The 25,218-nt window shown below is 33.9% G+C and overlaps 3 protein-coding genes and 2 pseudogenes across 3 annotated transcripts in view; 3 read left to right on the top strand and 2 right to left on the bottom strand.

Moving 5' to 3' along the window:
• The window catches only part of LOC125779129 (uncharacterized), a 530,169-nt gene that overhangs the window by 90,104 nt on the left and 414,847 nt on the right, over positions 1 to 25,218 (bottom strand). The gene's annotated exons all lie outside the window — the stretch shown is intronic.
• On the top strand, positions 291 to 2,249 carry LOC125779141 (E3 SUMO-protein ligase ZBED1-like). The gene is made up of 2 exons (XM_049459778.1): positions 291 to 1,784; positions 1,842 to 2,249. The coding sequence occupies exons 1-2, from the start codon at positions 933 to 935 to the stop codon at positions 2,031 to 2,033; spliced, it is 1,044 nt and encodes a 347-aa protein (XP_049315735.1). The 5' UTR covers positions 291 to 932; the 3' UTR covers positions 2,034 to 2,249.
• On the top strand, positions 16,740 to 19,565 carry LOC125779248 (protein toll-like). The gene has a single exon (XM_049459888.1). The coding sequence runs from the start codon at positions 16,890 to 16,892 to the stop codon at positions 19,563 to 19,565; it is 2,676 nt and encodes an 891-aa protein (XP_049315845.1). The 5' UTR covers positions 16,740 to 16,889.
• Positions 21,429 to 21,610, bottom strand: LOC125779817 (small nucleolar RNA U3; annotated as a pseudogene).
• On the top strand, positions 22,667 to 22,796 carry LOC125779869 (small nucleolar RNA U3; annotated as a pseudogene).

Raw genomic sequence — 25,218 nt, 5'->3', positions numbered from 1 at the left:
TTTTAGTTATACTTGTTGGTGGTGTTGACGTGAACGTGATTCTACTTAAACATGGACAGGTTTATGAAAAGTAAGTACTAAATATCCGAATTTATCTTCAGAAAAGCATTGTAGATGAATTTCTGCAGAAAAGCACATGCACATTCACATGCATTTTTGCTTTTGCATTGAATAGGCATTAATACAGTTTAATTCTTACAGGAACAGCAAGCGAACAGCCAAAGCCTGATGAGGATCAAAAGAAGAGGAGGCGTGATGTTTCTGTAGCTTGGGATCATTTTAAAAGAAGCAGCGAAAAAGCGCATGGGATATGCAATTACTGTGGTAAGCCAATAAAGACGTGTGGAAACACAACAAATCTAATGGACCACTTAAAGCACGTTCATGCTGATCGGCTTAAAGTTGGGGGAACTGCACAGAAACCAAACATCTTAGAAAAGTTTGTTGGAAAATCGGTTTCCTTTTATGAAAATGACTCCAATCGAAAACGTCTCCTAGACAGTAAGGTCATGAACATGATTGCTGTCGATGTTCAACCTTTTTCTTGTGTGGAGGACGACGGATTTAAAGAGCTCATGAAAGAAATGGACCCCCGCTACAGGTTACCTAGTAGGTCACACCTGCGCGACGTAGTGCTTCCATCTCAATATGAGTCTCGTAAGAATAAACTTCAGTCTATACTTAACGATATTGATTTTGTGGCCATAACGACTGACTTGTGGACATCCAAAGCAAACGAAGGTTACATTACAGTTACGTGCCATTTTGTTTTAAATAGTTTTACGTTGGAGTCGGCAATTTTAGCAACAAGGCAACTTCTTGACACTACCAATCACAATGCTATTAATATTTCTGAAACACTAAAGGACGTGCTTGATGATTGAGGTGTCGCGAATAAGGTTGTTTGTGTTGTGACTGACAATGATGTGACGATGCTAAAAGCATGTGAGTTGCTTGAGTATAAGCACTTGCCTTGTGTAGCGCACACAATCAACCTTATTGTGCAAGATGTTCTAAAATTGCCCGATTTCGACGTAATTCTTACAAAATGTAAGTCGGTAGTTGGCTTTTTTAAGAGAAGCCAGATCGCATATTCGAAATTTAAGGAAGCTCAGGGGGACAATCCGCATTCTCTTCTGCAAGAAATGCCAACTCGCTGGAACAGCGCATACGAAATGATTAAGCGCATACTGAAGACAAACGAATTTATTACATTAGCTCTGGTATCTTCTCGTGGCGCTCCATTGCCGTTTTCAGCTGCAGAAATGGATATTTTAAATGATATTTCCGAGTTGCTATCCCCCTTTGAAGAGGCGATGCTTTCTGTGTCTACAAACACAATGGTATCGGCGTCCATAATTATCCCTGTCATATGCGAACTGAATCATAAAATAAACATTATTAAAGTCAACACAGAAAAAGGCAAAAACATATTGACGACCATCAAGTTTAGTCTTACCAAGAGGCTCGCAAGCTATGAAACACGCACAATACCACGAATTGCTACCATACTAGATCCCCGCTTTAAGAAACACGGATTTTGTAATCCCTTTAATGCGGAAGAAGGTGTCAAAGCTGTGCTTCATGAACTGTTTACACAACTACCTGCAAACCCACTACATCCGCCAACATCACCAACACAGGAACCAAGCCCATTTTCATTTCTACAAGTCAAAAGCCAAAACAAGGTGCACTCTTCCTGGGCAGATGCCATTATCCTGATGAGACAGCATTTTGAAAAGGAGAACCAGCCGGAAAAATGTGACCCTCTTGTGTACTGGCAGGTAAGAAATTATGCAATAACATATTTTTTCCAATTTATTGTATTAACTATATTTTAGATTACTACAGATGGCGACGCGTTTAAAACGTTAGCTAAAAAATACTTCTGCGTTCCCGCATCTTCGTGCGAATCTGAAAGAGTTTTCAGTAAAACTGGACAACTTATAAGTGAGCGTCGCACACGGCTATCATCGACCGTTGTCGATAAGCTCCTCTTCTTAAACAAAAACAAACATGTAAATAATATGTAATATATGTATATAGTAGAGTTCGGGATAGTAAGTAAGGATAGTAAAGTAGGGATAGTAAGTAAGGATAGTAAAATAAGCAATAGCATAGTAGGCATAGCACAATATCCTAAAGAACTAATATTTTCTTTGGACCATGTATATATTGAAACATTGATATTAAATTTGTTTTCGTTTTTAGTTTTTATTTACAAACTAAGAATAGGACAATATACCAAAGAAGTGGAACATGAATATCATAAACAATTTTATTTTAATTTGTTTTTCGTTTTCTTTTTTATTTGATAAGTGATTAATAAAATGTATATTTTTTGTTGAAAATTTGACTTTTAATTTTTAAACATCACAAATCAAAATAATGTTCAAACAAACTAAAATAACGGCTAATTTTTTTTATATAAAATGTCGATGTTTCATCAATGTTTTCGCTAAAAACATCGAAAAAATCGATGCCCGTGAACATCGATGTTTCTCCACCTCTAGCGCCTAGTATATTTCAAAGGGCGGTGGACAATGTTTTAAGGGACTTTATTGAAAAATTTTGTCACGTTTATATTGACGATATAATCGTATTTTCAAAAAGCTTCGAGGAACCTAAAAAATATTTAAGTATAATAATAGAAGTACTAAAAACCGCAAATATGAAAATTTCATTACAAAAATCTAAATTCTACCAAGAAGAAGTAGAATTTTTGGGATATATTGTTGCAAATAATGTTATAAAGACAGATCCAAAAAAAGTCGAAACAATTTTAAATTTTCCGGTTCCGACAACCTTACGACAGTTACGAAGTTTCCTAGGAATGATTGGATATTACAGGAAGTTTATTAAAAATTATGCTAAAATAGCAAAACCATTAACAATACATTTGTCAGGTGAAAACGGAAGAGTTTCACAACAAATGTCTAAAAAAATTAAAATTAGATTGGAAAAGAAGGACTTTTGGCAATTGAGAAATTGAAGTCTATATTAGTAGATCAAGTCGAATTAATTCAACCAAATTTCAACGAAACATTTATATTAACGACAGACGCATCAAATGAAGCTATTGGTGGAGTCTTAAGCCAAGAAGGCAAACCTATTACATTTATATCTAAAACATTAAATTCAACAGAAAAAAATTACGCGACTAATGAAAAAGAACTATACGCTATCGTATGGGCATTAAAAAATCTAAGAAATTATTTGTACGGAGTTTCAGATTTGGAAATTCATACCGATCACCAACCACTAACATTTGCAGTCTCACCTAGAAATCCAAATGCCAAAATGAAAAGATGACATGCCTTAATTGGAGAATATGGAGTAAAAATTATATATAAACCAGGTAAAACAAATGTGGTAGCAGATGCTCTATCACGACAATTTCTTAATAATTTATCAGACGAATCATCAACCACAGTAACTCAACATTCAGCTGAAAGTAGTGATCATACTCAGATACCCGAGACAAAAAAACCATTAAACCAATGACAACAAATTTTTCTACGTAAAAATAGATTTACAATACATGAGCAAATTCAAGAATTTGGAAAAATAAGACATTTAATTTAATATGATACTGTTGATAATTTAATCACAATATTAAAGGAATACATTGAACTAACAAATATAGTTACGGCAATACATTGCTCAGTAGAGGATCTATACGAAATAACGGGTGATTTTTTTGAGGTTAGGATTTTCATGCATTAGTATTTGACAGATCACGTGGGATTTCAGACATGGTGTCAAAGAGAAAGATGCTCAGTATGCTTTGACATTTCATCATGAATAGACTTACTAACGAGCAACGCTTGCAAATCATTGAATTTTATTACCAAAATCAGTGTTCGGTTCGAAAATTTTTTATCGACAAATTTTGTTCAGCGATGAGGCTCATTTCTGGTTGAATGGCTACGTAAATAAGCAAAATTGCCGCATTTGGGGTGAAGAGCAACCAGAAGCCGTTCAAGAACTGCCCATGCATCCCGAAAAATGCACTGTTTGGTGTGGTTTGTACGCTGGTGGAATCATTGGACCGTATTTTTTCAAAGATGCTGTTGGACGCAACGTTACGGTGAATGGCGATCGCTATCGTTCGATGCTAACAAACTTTTTGTTGCCAAAAATGGAAGAACTGAACTTGGTTGACATGTGGTTTCAACAAGATGGCGCTACATGCCACACAGCTCGCGATTCTATGGCCATTTTGAGGGAAAACTTCGGACAACAATTCATCTCAAGAAATGGACCCGTAAGTTGGCCACCAAGATCATGCGATTTAACGCCTTTAGACTATTTTTTGTGGGGCTACGTCAAGTCTAAAGTCTACAGAAATAAGCCAGCAACTATTCCAGCTTTGGAAGACAACATTTCCGAAGAAATTCGGGCTATTCCGGCCGAAATGCTCGAAAAAGTTGCCCAAAATTGGACTTTCCGAATGGACCACCTAAGACGCAGCCGCGGTCAACATTTAAATGAAATTATCTTCAAAAAGTAAATGTCATGAACCAATCTAACGTTTCAAATAAAGAACCGATGAGATTTTGCAAATTTTATGCGTTTTTTTTTTTTAAAAAGTTATCAAGCTCTTAAAAAATCACCCTTTACAAGCGAAAATAAGAGAAACATTTACTAATAAATTCATATATACGAAAAATTTTGCAATTGACATAACAAACAGAGAAGACCAAGGAATTATAATTGAACAAACGCATACACGAGCACATAGAAGTTACCAAGAAAATTTAGATCAAATTTGCAAAAAATATTATTGGCCTGAAATGAGAAAACAATTCAAAGAATATGTAAGGAATTGCGACATATGTAATAAAATCAAATATGATAGACATCCTATAAAAATACCAATTGGAGAGGTCCCAATACCTACAGAGGAAGGTGTACAGATACACATGGATATATTCTATGCGCAATCTTTAAAATTGGTTACGTGTATAGATAGCTATTTAATTTCGAAGATAAAGTGTTAGAAATATTACAAAGCTTCCCTAATATAAAGAAGTTAACAATTGATAATAAACCAGGATTCATTACGGTACAGTTTAAGTCCTTGATGCAGAGACTTCAAATAGAAATATTTTTTTGTAACCCAAATCATAGTACCACGTATGGTCAAATTGAGAAGGTACATTCAACAATAATTGAAATTTTGCGATGTATTAAACAAGAATATAATTTAATAAGCTTTTCAGAATCAATAAATAGAGCTGCCCAACAATATAATAAAACTATACATTCGGTAACTAATGAGAAACCATTTGAAGTACTTTATAATAAAGTCTCTCATGATATTTTACCACACAAACTTTTATCAGCATTATCGCTCACACTTGGCTTGGCTTGCTTCTCTGTATAAAATTGTTTGAGCTATTCGTTGTATACCATTAGATGAGTTGAAAGGCTCATGAATACATTCACTAATAAGTGGCTCACTGTTTATTCATGAATACATTCACAAATTCCGTGCCTATTCAAAATGTATTTTATACCTACGCGGAGGAGCTTAAAAGGAACGAAACGCGCGATTGTAGTGACTACAAAACTGAAACTTCTTTGTTTATTATCTTTTTATTCAATTATTTCTTAAACCTAGATGCAAGCTTTATCTAACATTCTAGAAAGTGAAGAGCTTAGGTAGATGAGTCCCTGAAGTTTATACCTACGCGGAGGGGTTTTAAAAGGAAAGAGTGAGTCTAGTGACTTCGTAAAAACTACAAAACTGAAACTTCTTTGTTTCTTATCCTTTTATTCAGTTTTCTTTTAAAATAGCACAATAAATCACAATAAAACATAGTAAAATTACTAAGAGAAACATATATACAAGAAATGTGGGTGGGTTTTGTGTCAATATGTTTTGTACTTCCTTCAATTTTTCGATTAAAAACGATATGTGGAGTAGTTCATATAGACATTCGAACAATAGTCAGCTTTAAACGTAACATATCAACATACATATATCGACAGTATATGGCTTGCTAATTTAAGTATTTACCACAAAGTAGCACTATTTTTATATCCTCCAGCAAAAGCTATGAGAGATGTCGATTCCATCTTCACCAATTACTTCAACATCAAATACGTCTTCACCTGCAAATGACCTGAACTTCTTTTTTTCCAAATATTTCAAACATGGGCGCGCAGGAATGTATCGAAGATGAGTTAGATTGATATTTTACAGAAAGAGTACAATTTGATAATTACTTTGACGCAATTCAATGGTGGAAGCAGCATAAAACTAACTTTCCACGCATATCAAAACTTGCACTTAAAATATTAACTATACCTGTAAGTAGTGCGGCGTCTGAAAGTGTATTTTTCTTGGCAGGCAATTTAATAACTGATAAAAGAAATCGACTTGCACCCAAACCGTAGATAATATAATATTCCTGAATTCTATATTAAAGACTAACTAATATGACAATAAGACCTTAGAAACTTAAAAATCAAAAATATACAATGTTATTGAAAAGTAGTTTTGTGCAATACCTCAATCTTAATATATATGTATTTAGAAGCTATACTTATAGTATATACTTGTATCTTTGGAGTTGAATCTTATGTATGTACATAAATCTTGAAGTAAATGTTATGCTTAGTATTTTTATTTTTTACCGAAATTAACTGAAATGTGTTATTTTGGTAATAATTCATTTAATTTTTATACCATTAAACTGACGTGATTTTTATTTTTAATTCCATTCCATTCCATTCAAAGGAACTGAATTATCATTTTATAAAATAAAATGTAATATTATAAGTGATAACATAATAATGTAAGTATGTATATGTGATTTTTTTTAATAATAGAGAAAATTAACACAAAATATGAAAATCCACTTTTTTATTTCATTATATCTAGTCATTATTAGAACCAGTTACAAAATCCTTTTTGTTATACAATAATATAATAGTAACTCTTACTAATTTCGTAATGGATTTCTTAGCCTTTAGTTCATAGCGTTACGGCTCAAGTGGCTTGCGCACAATTGAGCTTCTTCGTATATTCACAAGTGTTTTGTATTCATGAATGTCAGAGAATCCTAAGCAAAGATTCATAAGTATTGTGAGCTCATAAGCAAACACTTGTGAATATATGCTTCATACAAGCTAAGCAGCTCACAAGCCAAAACTCTCTCTCTCGTATTTGCAAGTGAGCAGTATTCACACTTATACTCATTCCGTGAATAATTTGATTACTTCATACTCAATTTTTCGCAAGTGGCTCAAAGTTGTGTTTAACTCCTTCACTGCAGATCACTTATACAAACTAGAGATGAGCGATATGGTGATTTTTCGATATCTGTGATTTCAGTGATTGCTATTTTTAAATCACTGTGATTTTATATTGCTATTGCGATCGCAACTAAGTCGACGTTAAAACGTCGTTGTTGTTGTTGTAGCGGCAGATTCTGCCAATTTGACACTGTGTGGCCGAATAAAAGTCCTGATCTGTTCCACTTACGTAGACCCGACTGTCGTGGGAACGACGAAAACATTTTGTCGTTATTGGCGGCAAATTCTCTTTTGGCTCCTGTAACTCGAGTCAAGTCTTTCCGTCTTTCTTTTCACTACATTTTCGCAAATGTTGGAGCGGTTCGGCTACCTGACACTTAGACCGTATAGCATAGTTCATTTGTATGTTGGTATGATGGTTTCACACATTTCTTAGAAGGAATTACCATTAGTGTGGTGATAATTTGTTTGTTTAGAATACCCGCTTTTAATATTTTCAAGACCTAATAATTAACGGGAGTTTCCTAATCTTTGGGAAGATATTAAAACCCCGTAATTTTTTTATTCCATAATTTTTTCTGAAATTAATTAGTTGCAATTCTTGTTTTCATCACAAAAAGCTTTCATATTTGGTTTTAACAATAAGTAAAATTAAAAATTTTATTAAAACAAATTAAAATATTCCATTTTGATTATATTTCATCTAACACTTCAAACATCTGCTATACTTCACTTTTTTTCTTGATACATTTCCTGCCATTATTAAAAATTATAAGAGCGTTACACTCAAAACATCAAACCGCTATGACGAAAAATAGCATATACGATATATGTATATGTATGTACAATACCCTGAAGAAAGCTGTTACTTTTCTGCTCATAGAAGCGAACTGCTATTTATAAAATGTGATCGCAGTTGCGATTTGCGATTTTTCAATTACAGTGAAAAAATCACCGGTAGTGAAATATCGCTCATCACTAATACAAACCAGCGTAGATACGTATGTATGTATTTGCATGAGCTTGCATACATATCGATGCAGACTTTTGCAAGCCGCTTAAACATATTTTTTTACATTCCTTGACAAAGACAGTCAATCCCGGTTATGTGCCATAATCAAAGATACAGATACTTGTGGTTTGCAAAACTAAAAACATAATATGGCACATAAGCGTGTGCGAATACTTGAGCGAGTGGTACTTAAAACAATAATTTCTATGTATTACATAAAAATAAACCGCGAGAAGCAGCAAGATGTAGGGAGTTAAGAGGGATGATTTTCATTTAAGCGGAGTACTACTTAACCGGAACTCACTGTCCACATAACTCAGAGGAATAATGAATATTTTCTTTGATACATTTCTTGACTCGACCAATAAACTACGTTGTCAATTTTATTCAATACCTTTATTTGCGGGGTTGTGCTTTTTCCTTCTCATACAAATATCAGAAATTGTTCAATTTATGATTTTTAGCTTTTGCCACCGTCGCGAAAAGACGCTTGTAGGCAAAGGCATGCTCGGGGAGATGTAATGGTGTTTGTTTTTATGAATGAAGCAAGTTTGCCTGTTGAAAGGGCGCTTGCGTTCATGAATGAAAATATCGTTAGGAGTTTTTCTTCATATTTGGGCATCGACTATTTGGCTGCCATATCGACTTGTGACGCTGCTGATGTTATGTCAAACGATTCTTGTTTTTGTAGAACAATATTTGTAATTTTTGCGGGTGACATATCTACATGTGAACGCATATAAGTATGTATGCTGTGTATGCGTTATTTGTGTGCCAATGTCATACGCACATATTTATGTATGTCTATATGTACATATGAGCAGCGCGCACATGTTATTATTGATAAGTGATAATATGATTTGAATTCGCGAAAGCGAATATAAACACATATGGTCATGATACATGTGAATATAAGTTTTGAATGATAAAATGTACGATTTATGTACATACATTTATCACTATTGTAATTGTATGATAATTTGTTATATAAATATATATATATATATATACGAATATATCAAATACAAAAAATAATTAAAAAATAGATTTTTCACATTAACTACGAATAATAAAATAATTCACATGTTTGCATATAAACGTATAAAAATATGATCAAAAGAGCGAACATACACCTGTTAGAGCAATTTATAGTTTTGAGCATAATTTTTATTTCACCCTCAGCTCTGTTCAAGCGAAAATGTTAAAATTTTTCCTGCCGAGCTGGCAGTGGTGAACCAGAGAACGTATATTTATAGAGAAGGTCCAACAATGGACAAGCGTGTGAACTGTCAAAAGCTAACAAAATGCGATGAGTGCATTTCACCACAGCTAGCTAAGAAGGAGAAATTTTAACAGTGGCGCGTGAACAGAGTTGCCCATTAAATGAAAAATATACTCAGAGACTTACTTCGATATTACAGCGGCATGCCGGCCTTTTGCGTTTATGTGCATTTATGCATATGAATTGATTTGAAAATTATTTATCACAAATTGATTACTTTTTAATTAATTAACTAACTATTTTATATAAGGCAATATTTTACTCAATGTTAAAATAAGACCATATTTTTAATTATATCCTATGCTTGATATTGTAGACATGTATATGTATGTATGAGCATTTGATATGTGTATAATATGTACATACATATACGTATCTGTGTAAAATACTAAAGGGTGATTTTTTAAGAGCTTGATAACTTTTTAAAAAAAAAAAACGCATAAAATTTGCAAAATCTCATCGGTTCTTTATTTGAAACGTTAGATTGGTTCATGACATTTACTTTTTGAAGATAATTTCATTTAAATGTTGACCGCGGCTGCGTCTTAGGTGGTCCATTCGGAAAGTCCAATTTTGGGCAACTTTTTCGAGCATTTCGGCCGGAATAGCCCGAATTTCTTCGGAAATGTTGTCTTCCAAAGCTGGAATAGTTGCTGGCTTATTTCTGTAGACTTTAGACTTGACGTAGTCCCACAAAAAATAGTCTAAAGGCGTTAAATCGCATGATCTTGGTGGCCAACTTACGGGTCCATTTCTTGAGATGAATTGTTGTCCGAAGTTTTCCCTCAAAATGGCCATAGAATCGCGAGCTGTGTGGCATGTAGCGCCATCTTGTTGAAACCACATGTCAACCAAGTTCAGTTCTTCCATTTTTGGCAACAAAAAGTTTGTTAGCATCGAACGATAGCGATCGCCATTCACCGTAACGTTGCGTCCAACAGCATCTTTGAAAAAATACGGTCCAATGATTCCACCAGCGTACAAACCACACCAAACAGTGCATTTTTCGGGATGCATGGGCAGTTCTTGAACGGCTTCTGGTTGCTCTTCACCCCAAATGCGGCAATTTTGCTAATTTACGTAGCCATTCAACCAGAAATGAGCCTCATCGCTGAACAAAATTTGTCGATAAAAAAGAAAAGAACCGAACACTGATTTTGGTAATAAAATTCAATGATTTGCAAGCGTTGCTCGTTAGTAAGTCTATTCATGATGAAATGTCAAAGCATACTGAGCATCTTTCTCTTTGACACCATGTCTGAAATCCCACGTGATCTGTCAAATGCTAATGCATGAAAATCCTAACCTCAAAAAAATTACCCGTTATAATAATATATGAAAAAACTAGTAATATATAGGTATGTACATATGTACATAAATCATACTTCTTATAATTTAAAACTTACGTATTCATATGCACATGTAGCAAGCACACACGTATGTATGTATGTTAGTACACACAACGCCTTCATGATTTGGAATCATGATACTTATGTGTGCGCTTTATGTGTTGCACATTATACGTTTATGTACAAGCATATATATAAATGTATTGATATGAATATAATTTTGTATGTAAAACTGATAGCATTCTAATAAAAAAATAAATATGCACCGTAGTATTTATAGTTTGTTTGTATTTGTTACAACATATACCATATATACCTACATATGTATGTATGTTTGTTTATTTGTCATCATATTTGTCTTACATAATCATGTATCTGCAGATACATATCCATATGTATGTATGTATGTACAGTGGCGGACAAAAGTCTACATACACCGCCCGTTTTCTTGAATGTGAGAGTACAAAACCTTTTTAGAAAAATGTGTTGATACAGTTTTATTCTAATCTTATTTCTAATGACAATAAACTTAAAAAATTCTTTCATTAATATAAAACCAGAAATTTATGGAATAAAAACTCAAAAATTGTGTTGACAAAAGTCTACATACAATACAAAAATATCGTAGTTCAGTGCGAAAAGCTTACAAAATGCTATTATTAAGACGTTTTAGTATTTAGTTGAGCCCCCATTGGCATCTATAACTGCTTAAAGACGTAGTATTGATTCTGCTAAATATGTCAACGCTGCAGATGTAATGCTGTTCCAAGGTTCCAATATGAGCTCTTTGAGTATAGCACCAGAATTTTTGTGCTTTCTAAGTCTACGCACCAAAATCTCACAGACATGTTCAATAATATTCAAATTTGGACTTTGAGGTGGTGTATTTAATTGCCTGGGAGTATAATAAAGCAACCAGTCCTTAACAATTTGCGCCGCATGCATCGGATCGTTATCTTGTTGAAATGTCCAACCGGAAACAAACCCTAAATTATCCAGCAAAGGCTTCAAATTATGTTCCAACAGAGGCTTATACTTATAACCATCCATTTCATTCTTAATAAAGTCCAACTTTGCAACTCCAGAGGCTGCAACAGCTCCCCAAACCATTACGCTGCCGCCACCGAGATTCATAATTGATACTACGTTCTTCAATTCAAGCGTAGCGTTAGTTTTCCTCCAAACTTTAGCCCTTTCATCACTACCAAAAAATCCATTTCTTTTTTTTTGTGTTTTTTGGCGACCTTTAAACGAAGTTTCGGGTTTTTCGGAAATAAAAGGTTCCTTCTGGGTTTTCCACTGTGGAATCCGTTATCGTTTATTTTTTTTTTATTGTTATTGGATGGATACTCTTTTGTGACGTACTTGCTATGCTAGAGTTTCGGCTAAATTTTGAGCATTTACTTTTGAATTTTTGTCTAGTTCTTTGAGAATCAGGCTGATAGTTTTTTTTGGGCGTCCACTGCGCGGTTAATTTTCGTTGGAACCATTATTTCTAAAGTTTTTTACAATTGTCTGTACTGTTGCTCGACTCAAGTATAAAATTTTAGAAATTTCATCATATGATTTTTTTCGTTTCTTTGTTTTATCACCAAATTTCTTACATCAACTGATATTTCATTTCGCGGAGCCATTATATTTATATACTTATGTTGCTAACGGTACCTTACTGTTAATATAACAATGTACAACGTATAAGATTCGAACTGTATGTAGACTTTTGTCAAAGCAATTTTATGTTAAATACTAGATTTTTAGTTAATTGTTATTATAATAAATATTAGAATAAAACTGTATAAATACATTTTTCTCCAAACTTTTTGTACTCTCATATCAATGAAAATAGGGGGTGTATGCAGACTTTTGTCCGCCACTGTAAATAAAATTCAAATTTAAATCATTATATCACTTAACAGTTATAAAATGTGCACGCACTGATCCATATGTAAATATATATATCGCACCCTAAATACAAAAGGTCACAACTGAAAATTTTCTAAAACTGAGTTTTTTGTATAAATTAATTCAGAGTACACATCTTTAACTACTGCAAAAATTTCGTTCACATAACTATCTTCTTTAACTGGAAAAATACAGTTATGTCTATTTTTATGTCAAGTGTGTTGCTTTTGCACGATCAACTAAAGAGAATTATTTTTAGTTGCGTTAATGTGCTTAAGAACAGCTGATTACTTTTATTACACATAAAGAGTTTTATTTTGAGTTCTGCCTCTATAACTATAAAAAGTGATAAATTTCGTGGTATATTATTTTGCATTGTGCCTCTTTAGTTGTGAAAAGTGAGTTCAATTAACAGTATTATTTATTTAGGTGCCTTCTTTGATTAAATAATCATGAGCGTCGTAAGTTTTATATTTTTTTTTTATTTTAAAGTAGAAAAAAAAAGGTGCGTGGAGTCCCTACGCGCGGAAGAAGTTATACTTCTTAGCGGTGTTCAGAAATGCATAACATTTTCTATGAAAGAGAACTTAAATTCACATTTTATAATTTTATTATGCACATTTTATAAAGCAAAGTCTAAATGAAGGAAATTTAATTCGGAAAGAAGTTCTGTCTCTTCGTTGCGGAAGGGAATATGCAGCGTAACCATATATCTTTTGTAATCCATCAACGCGCGTTGAAAGCCCAGCAGTTATCGGTGAATTGACGATCGTTGATTCATCAGTAGTTATAGATGCTCCCGCAGAGATTGATTGAATCTTTTTACGCGCTCTCTGATATTCCTCAGCTGTTTTCCTCTTCCTTGGTTGGCTACCAGCTATCATTTCCAATTTCTCCTTTTCCCGCTCTGCTTTCTTTCGTACTCGGTATTCACGATAATATTGTACTGTTTTCCCTCCTTTTAAAAGACGGGCTACAATCTCAACAGAATTTATTTTTAATTTTTTGCTTACTAATAGAAATTAAATTTATCACAGCAATATTATGTATATGTATATACATATTATTTATATGTATATTGCTGTGATAAATTTATTTTCTATTAGTAAGAAAAAAAAATATTTATTAGTATAGTATACGATGTTAAAAAGCAAAAATTTAAAAATAAATTCTGTTGAGATTCGAACCAGTGTTCACGTCGTGACAGTCTAGGCGCTTACCACCAACACCACCATTGACCTTTAGGTTACGTTGACTTAAGTATGATTTGGTTATGCAGACAAGGTTGCGTTACATTCATATGGATGGAGCGAGGTTGCGCAAACAGAATCTATCGCAACCTTTTCCGGCGTCGTATAAGAAGTATAACTTCAAAAAGGAATGTTCAGGTGAAATGGATCCTAAGATCTTTGATAATATTACTGACACCAGAGCGACCTTTTCTCACAATTGAAAAAATTGAAACTAATCTTGGATACATGGAAGTATGGATCGAATGCGTCCACCTCGCAGAAAAATACGACTCTATAGCAGATATAATAAACATAGGGGAAATATTAGGTATAATAGAACGTGGTGGCCTACGGAAAAAATCACAAATTTTGGAAATGCAAGTTAACAATATAAAAAGTAAAGCTTTAGCTTTAGTACTACATCGACAGCGAAGAGGCCTAATTAATATTTTTGGAACAGCTCAAAAATGAATACAAATAACCATAATGCAATTAAAAATCTAAATAGTCAAATAGGCATTAATGCGTTTTTTAATAAAACATTCTCTAAACTCAAGTCTATCTTAGAGAGCGACCGTAATTTAATAAATTCGAAATTATATAGTATAAATAACGTTAACAACGAAACACAGGACATATTCTATATACTGACTTCACACTCAAACTCAAAATTATACATGACAATATCGAATACATTCAAGAAAACATAGCTGTAAATGAAAATTAGAAACTAATTCTTGAAGACATTGCATTAAATAACTTAAAAAATACGGCATTAATAGATGAAATAAGCTATGTATGTAAGAAAAACGCATTATATATACGGCTGCACATTACTTTAATTTTCATCGCTATTGTATTAATAACTGTATTAAAAAAAAAAGAGTAAAATAACAGTGTCAAAATAATCAACATTATAACTCGGGAGAGTGCCCAATCAAAGGGAGGAGGACTTATGTTGCCGTCGTTGCATACCAAATCGTTGCCGACGTCGACCAACAAACCCCAATTTACACATTGACTGGTCTACATATATTTAACCAAAGCATGTTTAAACTCATGCCAAGTAACTTCAAATACGGTGTTCATGTTACAAAAATTGCGACAATTCTCTAGATTATTATTTTTATTCATATGCGAATTTTGAATTTCAATAAATTAATATGCCAAAAGGACAAAATTTGTTAAAGAATACTTAGTCCAAAAAGTTTCATTTTTAATAAATAAAATTCCGAATAAATTTTGACACTAAAGACAAGTTGTTTTTCAAAACCATATCTCGCTAGCGACGAAATTTGAGTAAGGGTACCGCCCAGGTATGAGATCTCTGCCCTCTTCTATGGATCCTGATCATTAACGATCTGCTTAAAAAACTCGAGGATCGTCACTGGCGTGTCATTGCCTATGCAGACTATGTAGCATTTGTGGTAAGGAGAGTTCCTTAGTACATACAGTGTACTAAAATCATTCGAATTAAAATTTTATCTTAATATTTTAGCGATTTAACTGGTGGTTAATGTAGCTTTAATACTGTCGCGGTAACTTTCTAAAAAGTTTTTAACCACAAATATTCAAATTTATCGTGATATACTACGTCGGTATGACCTCGCTTACGCCTTTCATTGGCGCTGCTATAGATTTAGTCATCTTACGAAAGAGTAAATTCTTTTGAAAAAAGTTTGTTTTTCTTATAACGGGTGATTTTTTTGAGGTTAGGATTTTCATGCATTAGTATTTGACAGATCACGTGGGATTTCAGACATGGTGTCAAAGAGAAAGATGCTCAGTATGCTTTGACATTTCATCATGAATAGACTTACTAACGAGCAACGCTTGCAAATCATTGAATTTTATTACCAAAATCAGTGTTCGGTTCGAAAAGTGTTTCGCGCTTTAACTTTGTTCAGCGATGAGGCTCATTTCTGGTTGAATGGCTACGTAAATAAGCAAAATTGCCGCATTTGGGTTGAAGAGCAACCAGAAGCCGTTCAAGAACTGCCCATGCATCCCGAAAAATGCACTGTTTGGTGTGGTTTGTACGCTGGTGGAATCATTGGACCGTATTTTTTCAAAGATGCTGTTGGACGCAACGTTACGGTGAATGGCGATCGCTATCGTTCGATGCTAACAAACTTTTTGTTGCCAAAAATGGAAGAACTGACATGTGGTTTCAACAAGATGGCGCTACATGCCACACAGCTCGCGATTCTATGGCCATTTTGAGGGAAAACTTCGGACAACAATTCATCTCAAGAAATGGACCCGTAAGTTGGCCACCAAGATCATGCGATTTAACGCCTTTAGACTATTTTTTGTGGGGCTACGTCAAGTCTAAAGTCTACAGAAATAAGCCAGCAACTATTCCAGCTTTGGAAGACAACATTTCCGAAGAAATTCGGGCTATTCCGGCCGAAATGCTCGAAAAAGTTGCCCAAAATTGGACTTTCCGAATGGACCACCTAAGACGCAGCCGCGGTCAACATTTAAATGAAATTATCTTCAAAAAGTAAATGTCATGAACCAATCTAACGTTTCAAATAAAGAACCGATGAGATTTTGCAAATTTTATGCGTTTTTTTTTAAAAAAAAGTTATCAAGCTCTTAAAAAATCAGCCTATATTACTAGAGCAACAAATAAATTATCGCACAAGAGCGAGTGCTTAGAGAGTTTGCGGTTTTCACAAATACTATGTTGCTTGATAAGGAATTAAAACACAATTTAAGTTTCCTAAAGCGTATCAATTCGTTTAGTTTAATTTAGTATTTCAGTAAGTATAAGTGATTTGGTCTGCAAACCCGATTTATTGTGGAGGAAATATAAAAGCAATAACAGCAAATTAGTAAAAATGAGCAAACTAAAAGTACGCAATTTGTGTGTAATACTCGCCTATATACTAAGTCAACAGTTAATCAAAACTACTGTTGAACCAGCCTTCACTTTGGCCCCCGATTGCGATAACGATGAGGGGACTACTTGTAAGTGCTATGATGGTTTTGGTTTTGTTTGTACAATTTTAGACGGACTAGATTTTATTAACATCGGTTTTAATTCAAACTTACGGAGACTGTTTGTATTGTGCTCCATATACACTGAAAGTAATATCAATTTTCTACTTCAGCACAAATTTCAGTCAATTTTACTTAAAACCCGTTCTTTCGAAGTGAAAGATTGCAAGAATCTTAAACATGAAATCTATATGAATGACAAAGTGCGGGCAATTCTAATAAGAATGCGTGAGCTGAATAAAGTAATACTAGTCTATAACACTGACCTCGCTGCAGAACCAACGGAATATATTCCTCAAACCAAGAATGTTCTTCATCTTCAATTGATTATTAAATCCGATCGTAATGAAATCCAGGAAGCAGATATTATAAGCATACCAACTGACATACTTTATGAGCAGAATCTACTGGAGTCACTTACACTTAGCGTACAAGGTCTACGAAATCAGTACTTATCGCTGCAAAACTTGACGCAAACATTCTTTAAAAACTTCACTGCGCTTAGACAGCTTGACTTAGCCGGAAATAATATGAGAATGTTGGACGCCAACATCTTTGCAGCGCTAACAAAATTGAATTGTCTGAATTTGAGCAGTAATGACATCCGGGAATTGTCCGAAAATTTGTTTGCATATCAACCTCAACTTCTCATACTGGATCTGAGTCACAATTCATTGACATATTTAACGGCACACCTTTTTGATCACACTCCTTGGCTATGGCAGTTGAAACTTGGTGGCAATCAACTATACGACACCACAAATCTTATTGAAAATCTGAAACCGTTGCATTATTTACATAGGCTAGACGTAAGCCAAAACCAACTGCAAACTATTTGGAGCACCAATACTTCCGTCAATAGAACGCCAAGTTTCCTAACAAATTTTCGATACAGTCACAAGCGCATGAGTTTGGTTTTAGCCAACGGTCTTAATTATATTACCAAGTTGCAACCAGAAAATTATAATGGTAGCGAGATTAATTCAACAGTAATCAATTTAAGTGGCAATCGTCTGCGCGAATTCACTTTGGATTGGCTTGTAGCAGCGAGCATTTCATGCCCTTTTGAAATAAACCTAGAGCACAATCTGATTGAAAACATTTTTGCTTTACAAAATTCGACTGTCGATTGTGCTCCCCAAATTAAAATGACTGGTAATCCGATCGTGTGCGATTGTAAATTTGCTTGGATTTACAGTGAAAACTATCGTTCGCTGTTCAATGGTTTGCAGTGCGTTCAGACGTCAACCAAACCATTAAAAGATCTCGCGCAGTTGGAACGTAAAGAACTGTGTGCTTGGGAACCAGTAATGTGCCCCAGCGAATGCAATTGTTACACACAATTTGAATTTCTGCACATCAATTGCAAGGGTGCGCAACACATCGAACAGCTCCCTCGCCCCGAGCAAGTTGGGCTCAAGAGTTCGGTACTCGATATTAGCAATAACAATTTCATTGTATTGCCGTTAAACATCACCTTCGGCTATGGTAACGTTTCACAACTCAACGCGTCGTACAATAAAATCACGAGCATAAATATCAGTCAACTGCCAACCAACTTGACGGTTTTGGATCTACGAAATAATCGCTTAAATTCCTTAAATGATGAATTTTTGCGGACATACCTCAATGAGAGCACAAAACTACAATTTCTCTATCTAAATGAAAATCCTTGGTTTTGCAACTGTTCCACGCTGCAACTGCTGTACACCATACGAACACATCGGACACGCATACCCGATGCCGAACAGTTACTCTGTGTTAATAAGCCGAACGATACACTCCTAATGGCAAATGTGAGAGAATTGCGTCCAACTCCTGTTAATGTTGAATATTATCAAAATATGAATGCAACAGTGATTAGTGTAGGGTTAACCATTATTGTTTTACTTTGCATTATCGCACTCTTTTATAAATATAAATTAGAAGTGGAAGTCTGGTTATATAGTCACAACATATTGAGATTTTGCATTAGTGAATGTGAGTTGGATAAGCATAAAACATTCGATGCGTTTATTTCATATGCTCACCAGGAAGCAGACTTCGTCAACCATACATTGCTGCCGCGACTCGAACAGTGCGAACCACCATTTCGTGTGTGCACGCACGAACGCAATTGGCTGGCTGGCGCTTATATACCCGAACAAATCATCGAATCGGTGGAACAGTCGCGTCGGACGATCATTGTGCTCTCGCAGCACTTCATCGAGTCGGATTGGGCGCGCATGGAGTTTCGCACAGCGCATCAGTGCTCGTTGAACGAGGGTCGTGCGCGCATAATAATTATTAAATATGGAGAAATCTCAAAAAGTGAGTTATTGGACAGAGAGCTAAAGGCATATTTGGATATGAATACATATCTGGATTGGCAAGACGTCCGATTTTGGGACAAATTACGCTACGCCATGCCACATAAAGTGGGTGTAGAGAGGAATACCGATATGCTAAAGATTAACGGCAGAATGTATGTTATGGCACAAGTTGAGATGAATCGTTTGGGTGACGACATTGTTTAAATTTGTCACAGTTGGTTTGTGGTAAACCAATTGGTTGCAGAATGGTAAGAGTCTTCACAAGTACATATACATATATTTATGAAAATACAAATATATTATATTTAATTGCAGTTACTATGTGAAATTTCGATTCTACTGTGACACAAAGAGTTATTCAAAATGTTGCTACTAAGAGAAAGATGGAGATAATCTTGGCCAACCTGCTTACCAAGCAGTGTTGATCGCACAAACTCTTCAATTCCATTTTACTATATTTCAAGTAACTATTTAATCAATTTTCCTGTAAAATTAATTAAAAATTACACAATGATATCTGTATACAAAAATAATTTACTTATGTAAATACTTAAACAAGAAAGAAAGCGTAAGTTCTCGAAAGGTGCAATGCTTTAATGCACTGAGGAATGCTACTGTCAGGTGCTGAAAAAATTTTACACTGTCGGTAAGGATTCTTGGGGTATTTGCGTTCAGGATATGTTTATTGATATGTATATTACAATTATTAAAGGGCGTGGCCAAACCCATTTTTTTAATTTTTTGCTTGCAGATGTCTATTGGTACTGCGATACCCTTTACTAGACTATAGTTTTATATCTTAATTTAGTGCATGTTTATGGCAGTTTATAGTATTTCGGTTAATGGCGATTTGTGGACGTGGCAGTGGTCTAGTTACCCTTATCTTCGAACTCGTGATTGTTTTGCCACATAAAAAAAAATAGTTTTGCAAAATTGTTGATTATTGGAATACAAAAAAGTTAAAACAATTATTAAATTCATTGTCAGTCCATATTTGGTTTTAGAGTTGCCACCTATAAAGAATAAAATCTTGTCTAAGTATTAAATAATTGAGAAAAGTAAAAATTTGATTAAAATAATCACTATATATGTATACATATTTGATCGTAGAGTTGCCACCTACAAAAAATTATCACTGAATTATTATTATGTAATTGAAAACATAAAATAAAAACTTTATTATAATTAACATATACTCAAATTTAGGTGCAGGGTTGCCACCTACAATAAAGTTAATATTAGATATAATATAGAACTGTTGAATAATTGAGAAAAATATATATATTGTTGACATGGTCATTATGTGCTCATATTTGGATGCAGAGTTGCCACCTGAAAATACTTCAGTATTAAAATAGTAATGAGTTCTTGGAAAAAATAAAACTTATTATTATTGAAATTAAATTATCTTAATATAATAATATTGCTGTGATCCCTAAAGGCTAGCCAGTGAAAAACGCTACTCCCTTCCTTCCTTTTCCTTCCTTATCGGCAAAATGTGTGCACAGTCAAAAACGTGGTAAAAACGCAGAAATCAGCCATCTTTGCTTTGTTTTCATTTGAACAATGTTGCCATTGCCCAATGCGCATATATAGTTTTGAGCACATCTTTGTTTTCAATTACAATTTTTTACAATATAAAATATCAAAACTGAAAACAAACTATTATAAATAGTTTATATATTTATAAATAATAGCATTCGACTCTGATTTTGAGTTATTTTAAGAAAATTTCAAACATATTGAACAAATTGAATTATAAAAGTTGATAATTACTGCAGTATATCGATATTGGCAACCCTGCGTTGTGAGAGATCAATCAGCTGAGACGTTTGCGACGGCAAAAATCCAAATGTCGCAGATTCTCACGTCATCGTCACGTCAGAGAGAAGGGAGTAGCGTTTTTCACTGTTCACTTACATTGCGCGCCCATAAGATAGGTCGTGCCAGCTGACACGACCCACGATTCTGCGTTATTCACTAACTAGCCTATTAGAAGTATACTCTTAACTTCTTAACGGCCAACGCAGAGTATTTTCAACCAAAAGAAATTTATTCATTAAAATCACCACTCAGAAGTCGTTTTATCCCTTGTAAGCGAGCGATTTTCGAAGAAACATTTCTAATATGCCAAAAGACAAAATTAGAAATGAATTTCTTAAATCTCACGCTCCCAGATAAAACGATATACCTCGTCCTCGTGGGTCGATTTCAAAAACCACAGAAATGATATTTCAATTAAAAGTCACACAAAATAGTTGAGAATTCGCAGAACAAACGAAAAGAAAAAGAAGTATAACTTCAATAATGCACAAGCATACAAACATATTTATGCGCACACATGTGAATATGTCACCAACCAAAAATTGAAACATTGTTTTACGAAAACAAAAACAACAACAGCATAAGCATGGCAACGTTGTGTTGTTGGTAGAAAAGCCGAGCTGTGCCGAAAGAAACGAACAAACGATCGCCGATTGTCACCGCTTCGCTTGCTGCTCGCACATCTTCGCAGACAAGGTTGCGTTACATTCATATGGATGAAGCGAGGTTGCGCAACCTTGCGTTACTTTTATATGGAAGGTTGCGCAACCAGAATCTATCGCAACCTTTTCCGGCGTCGTATAAGAAGTATAACTTCAATAATTAAATGTTAATGATATTGGTATTAGTATTTTGTTTGTTTACTTATTTTGCATGCCTTTTGTAAAATCTTAAATTATTTGCAATAGAAAATTTAATTTTTAGTTGTGAAACAATGTAGCTGTGTATGACTTACAGGCTGTTTTACCATTACCAAAAGGCTTTACCTCTTGTTTTTACTACAAAAGTACGATTAACTGTTACAGTTTTACCGTAAGTGAACTCAGTGCCAAATATGTAGAATGTTTTTTTTTGAAGTTATACTTCTTATACGACGCCGGAAAAGGTTGCGATAGATTCTGGTTGCGCAACTTTCCATATAAAAGTAACGCAAAGTTGCGCAACCTCGCAACCTCGCAAGCTTGTCTGCGAAAATGTTCGAGCAGCAAGCGAAGCGGTGACAATCGGCGATCGTTTGTTCGTTTCTTTCGGCACAGCTCGGCCGACACAACAACACAACACAATGTTCCATGCTTATGCTGTTGTTGTTTCTATAGAACAATTCAATTTTTGGTTGGTGACATATTCACATGTGTGCGCATATGTATGTTTGTGTGCTTGTGCATTATTGAAGTTATATTTCTTTTTCGTTTGTCTTTCATTTCTGCGAATTCTCTACTATTTTATGTGACTTTTAAATGAAATACTCTGCGTTGGCCTTTCAGAATCACACGGAATCATTTCTGTGGTTTTTGAAATCGACCCACTAGGACGAGGTATATTGTTTTACCTGGGAGCGTGAGATTTAAGAAAATCGCTCGCTTACAAGGGATAAAACGACTTCTGAGTGGCGATTTGAATGAATAAATTCACAGAATCATTTCTGTGCTTTTTGAAATCTCTACTAATAAATATTTTTTTCTTACTAATAGAAAATAAATTTATTACAGCAATATACATATACATACATAATATTGCTGTGATAAGTTTAATTTCTATTAGTAAGCAAAAAATTAAAAATAAATTTGTTAAGAGTATACTTCTCAGGGCATCACAGCAATGTTATGTATATGTATATACATATTATGCATATGTTTGCTGTGATAAATTTATTGCGAAAGCAAATGTAATGTTCTACAAAGTATGTATATTTCTATGTTTCTTGCATTCATAACCAAATCATACTTAAGTCAGCGCAACCTAATTGTCAATGGTGGTGTTGGTGGTAAGCGCTTGGAAGGTCAAGATGCTAACACAGGTCCCAGGTTCGAATCCCGACAGAATAAATTTTTAATTTTTTGCTTTTAACATCGTATACTATACAAATCAATATTTTTCTTACTAATAGAAATTAAATTTATCACAGCAATATTATGTATATGTACCCAGTTAGAACAGTGACGGTCATGTTACCTAGTGACATGCCGGTAACGCGTGCCGATTTAATTGTCACTTTTTCCTATCACGTTCTTAAGGGCGAATCAAAAAAGCTCCCAAAACTTTTGTATACATGTGATCTTTTATCACCTTCTCGCTCACATATTTCCTGCTGTGCTAAAACTATATCCTTCTTTCTCACACTTTCATTAAATTTGGGACAAATCGACAAAACTGCTTTCAGGAAAGCGTGACGGTGCATTCTGCAATAGCCTAGTGGGTAAGCCACTCGCTTGTCAATACTTCAACCTAAAGTTCGAAACCCTAAAATATAAAGATTTTTTTTTTTTATAAAATATTTTTTTTTTTATTAATTTTAATAATAAAATAATTTTATTTAGATTTACATTATATTCATTTCCTTCATCTTTTGACATTTTTTTTAATAATATAAAAATTATTTATATTCATTTTTATATACATACAAAAAATAATATATACATTTTTATATACTTACAAAAAATAAAATATATGTATATATACATATATCAAAAAAATTATTACAGTATTATATTTATCTTTCTTCAGCTTTTCGCTTCCTATATGTTTTTTGCTTAAATCTATGGTGGCTCATTTCGATGGACTTCCGCATTTGTTGATCGAAATTCGCAAGCCCACAAGTGATGAAAGAATCTATAAAAAATGTAATGAAAAATCAATTTAAAATACATCTTTTTAGGTTAATATGTATGTATAAAATTTACCATATAATATGTTGGACAACAGAAACTTTCATTGCGGTTGCTTGTCTCCCCTACCGTCCCAGTTACACAAAGTCAGGAATTCGTCAGTGTACAGATGCCGCTGTGTCTGTAATTTGAAGAACATGTTAAAAACGTCTGAAAAAGGTGTAAACGTAATAAAGTAAAAATATTTAAGAAACAATATATTGGATTACCATTTCCATCCACAGGCAAATTGTTTACTTTTTACTTTGAGAAGCTTGCGTCTGTGTTGTAGCAACCAGAAACGTTGAACTTCTTACGTTTAAATGTCAATTGTTCTGCAATAATAAATGCATAAAAGTAAATTGAAAACTAAAATGGAAATTTTACATATACCTTTTACGGGAGTCGAAGACGTTGTTGGGCATTCCTCCAAATAGGTGTCATCAAAAAGCACTGGTGAATCCATCTGATTAAGAAATAAAAATATGGCAGCATAAAAATTCATTTTAATTTCATTCATTTCTTAACATAATATATATAAAATACCGTCGGGGCAATGCAATATTACAGTGAAAAATACTAATTTGAAAATTCATGAAATAGATGATGTAAATCCATCCACATCAGGATCACAATCAAAATTTACATCTTTTTCACAAAGTTAGATGCACTTAGATTAAAAGCCTTTTTCCCGGCTCACATATGCACTAAATGTATTTTGCTTCATATTGAATTATTATTTTCTATACTCACCCTTTTTCCAAATATAAGTACAATAATAGACACAATATGTTCACAAATATTAACGAAACACAATTCTAAAAGATTTCAATATTTATTTTCAATAATTTTGCATAAATATGCACAAGCACAAATCTGCACAATTCTTTATCGACGCGTTTGTAACCGAAATTTTTTTTCTTCGAATTCAATTTGTCACAACGAACAAGCAAATGTCAAATTCACGGTATCATGCTGTACGCTTTCACATCCATCGTTTTCAATACGCGGTGCCGGCTAAAAAAATTGTTTGTCTTCTTTCGTTTTATTTTTGCTTAACATCTGTTGAGTGAAGAGCTTATAATATAAAACAATCAAAAGACACAATAGATTGACTTCTTACTCATTTCAAAGATTTGTGAGGGAGTGTTAGTGACAAGTAAAAATTG

The sequence above is a fragment of the Bactrocera dorsalis genome, chromosome 6, assembly GCF_023373825.1.
Source record: "Bactrocera dorsalis isolate Fly_Bdor chromosome 6, ASM2337382v1, whole genome shotgun sequence".
In the NCBI taxonomy this organism is placed as follows: Eukaryota; Metazoa; Arthropoda; class Insecta; order Diptera; family Tephritidae; genus Bactrocera; species Bactrocera dorsalis.
Note: the sequence above shows the minus strand (reverse complement) of the source record. Positions and strands in the feature narration are given on the sequence as shown.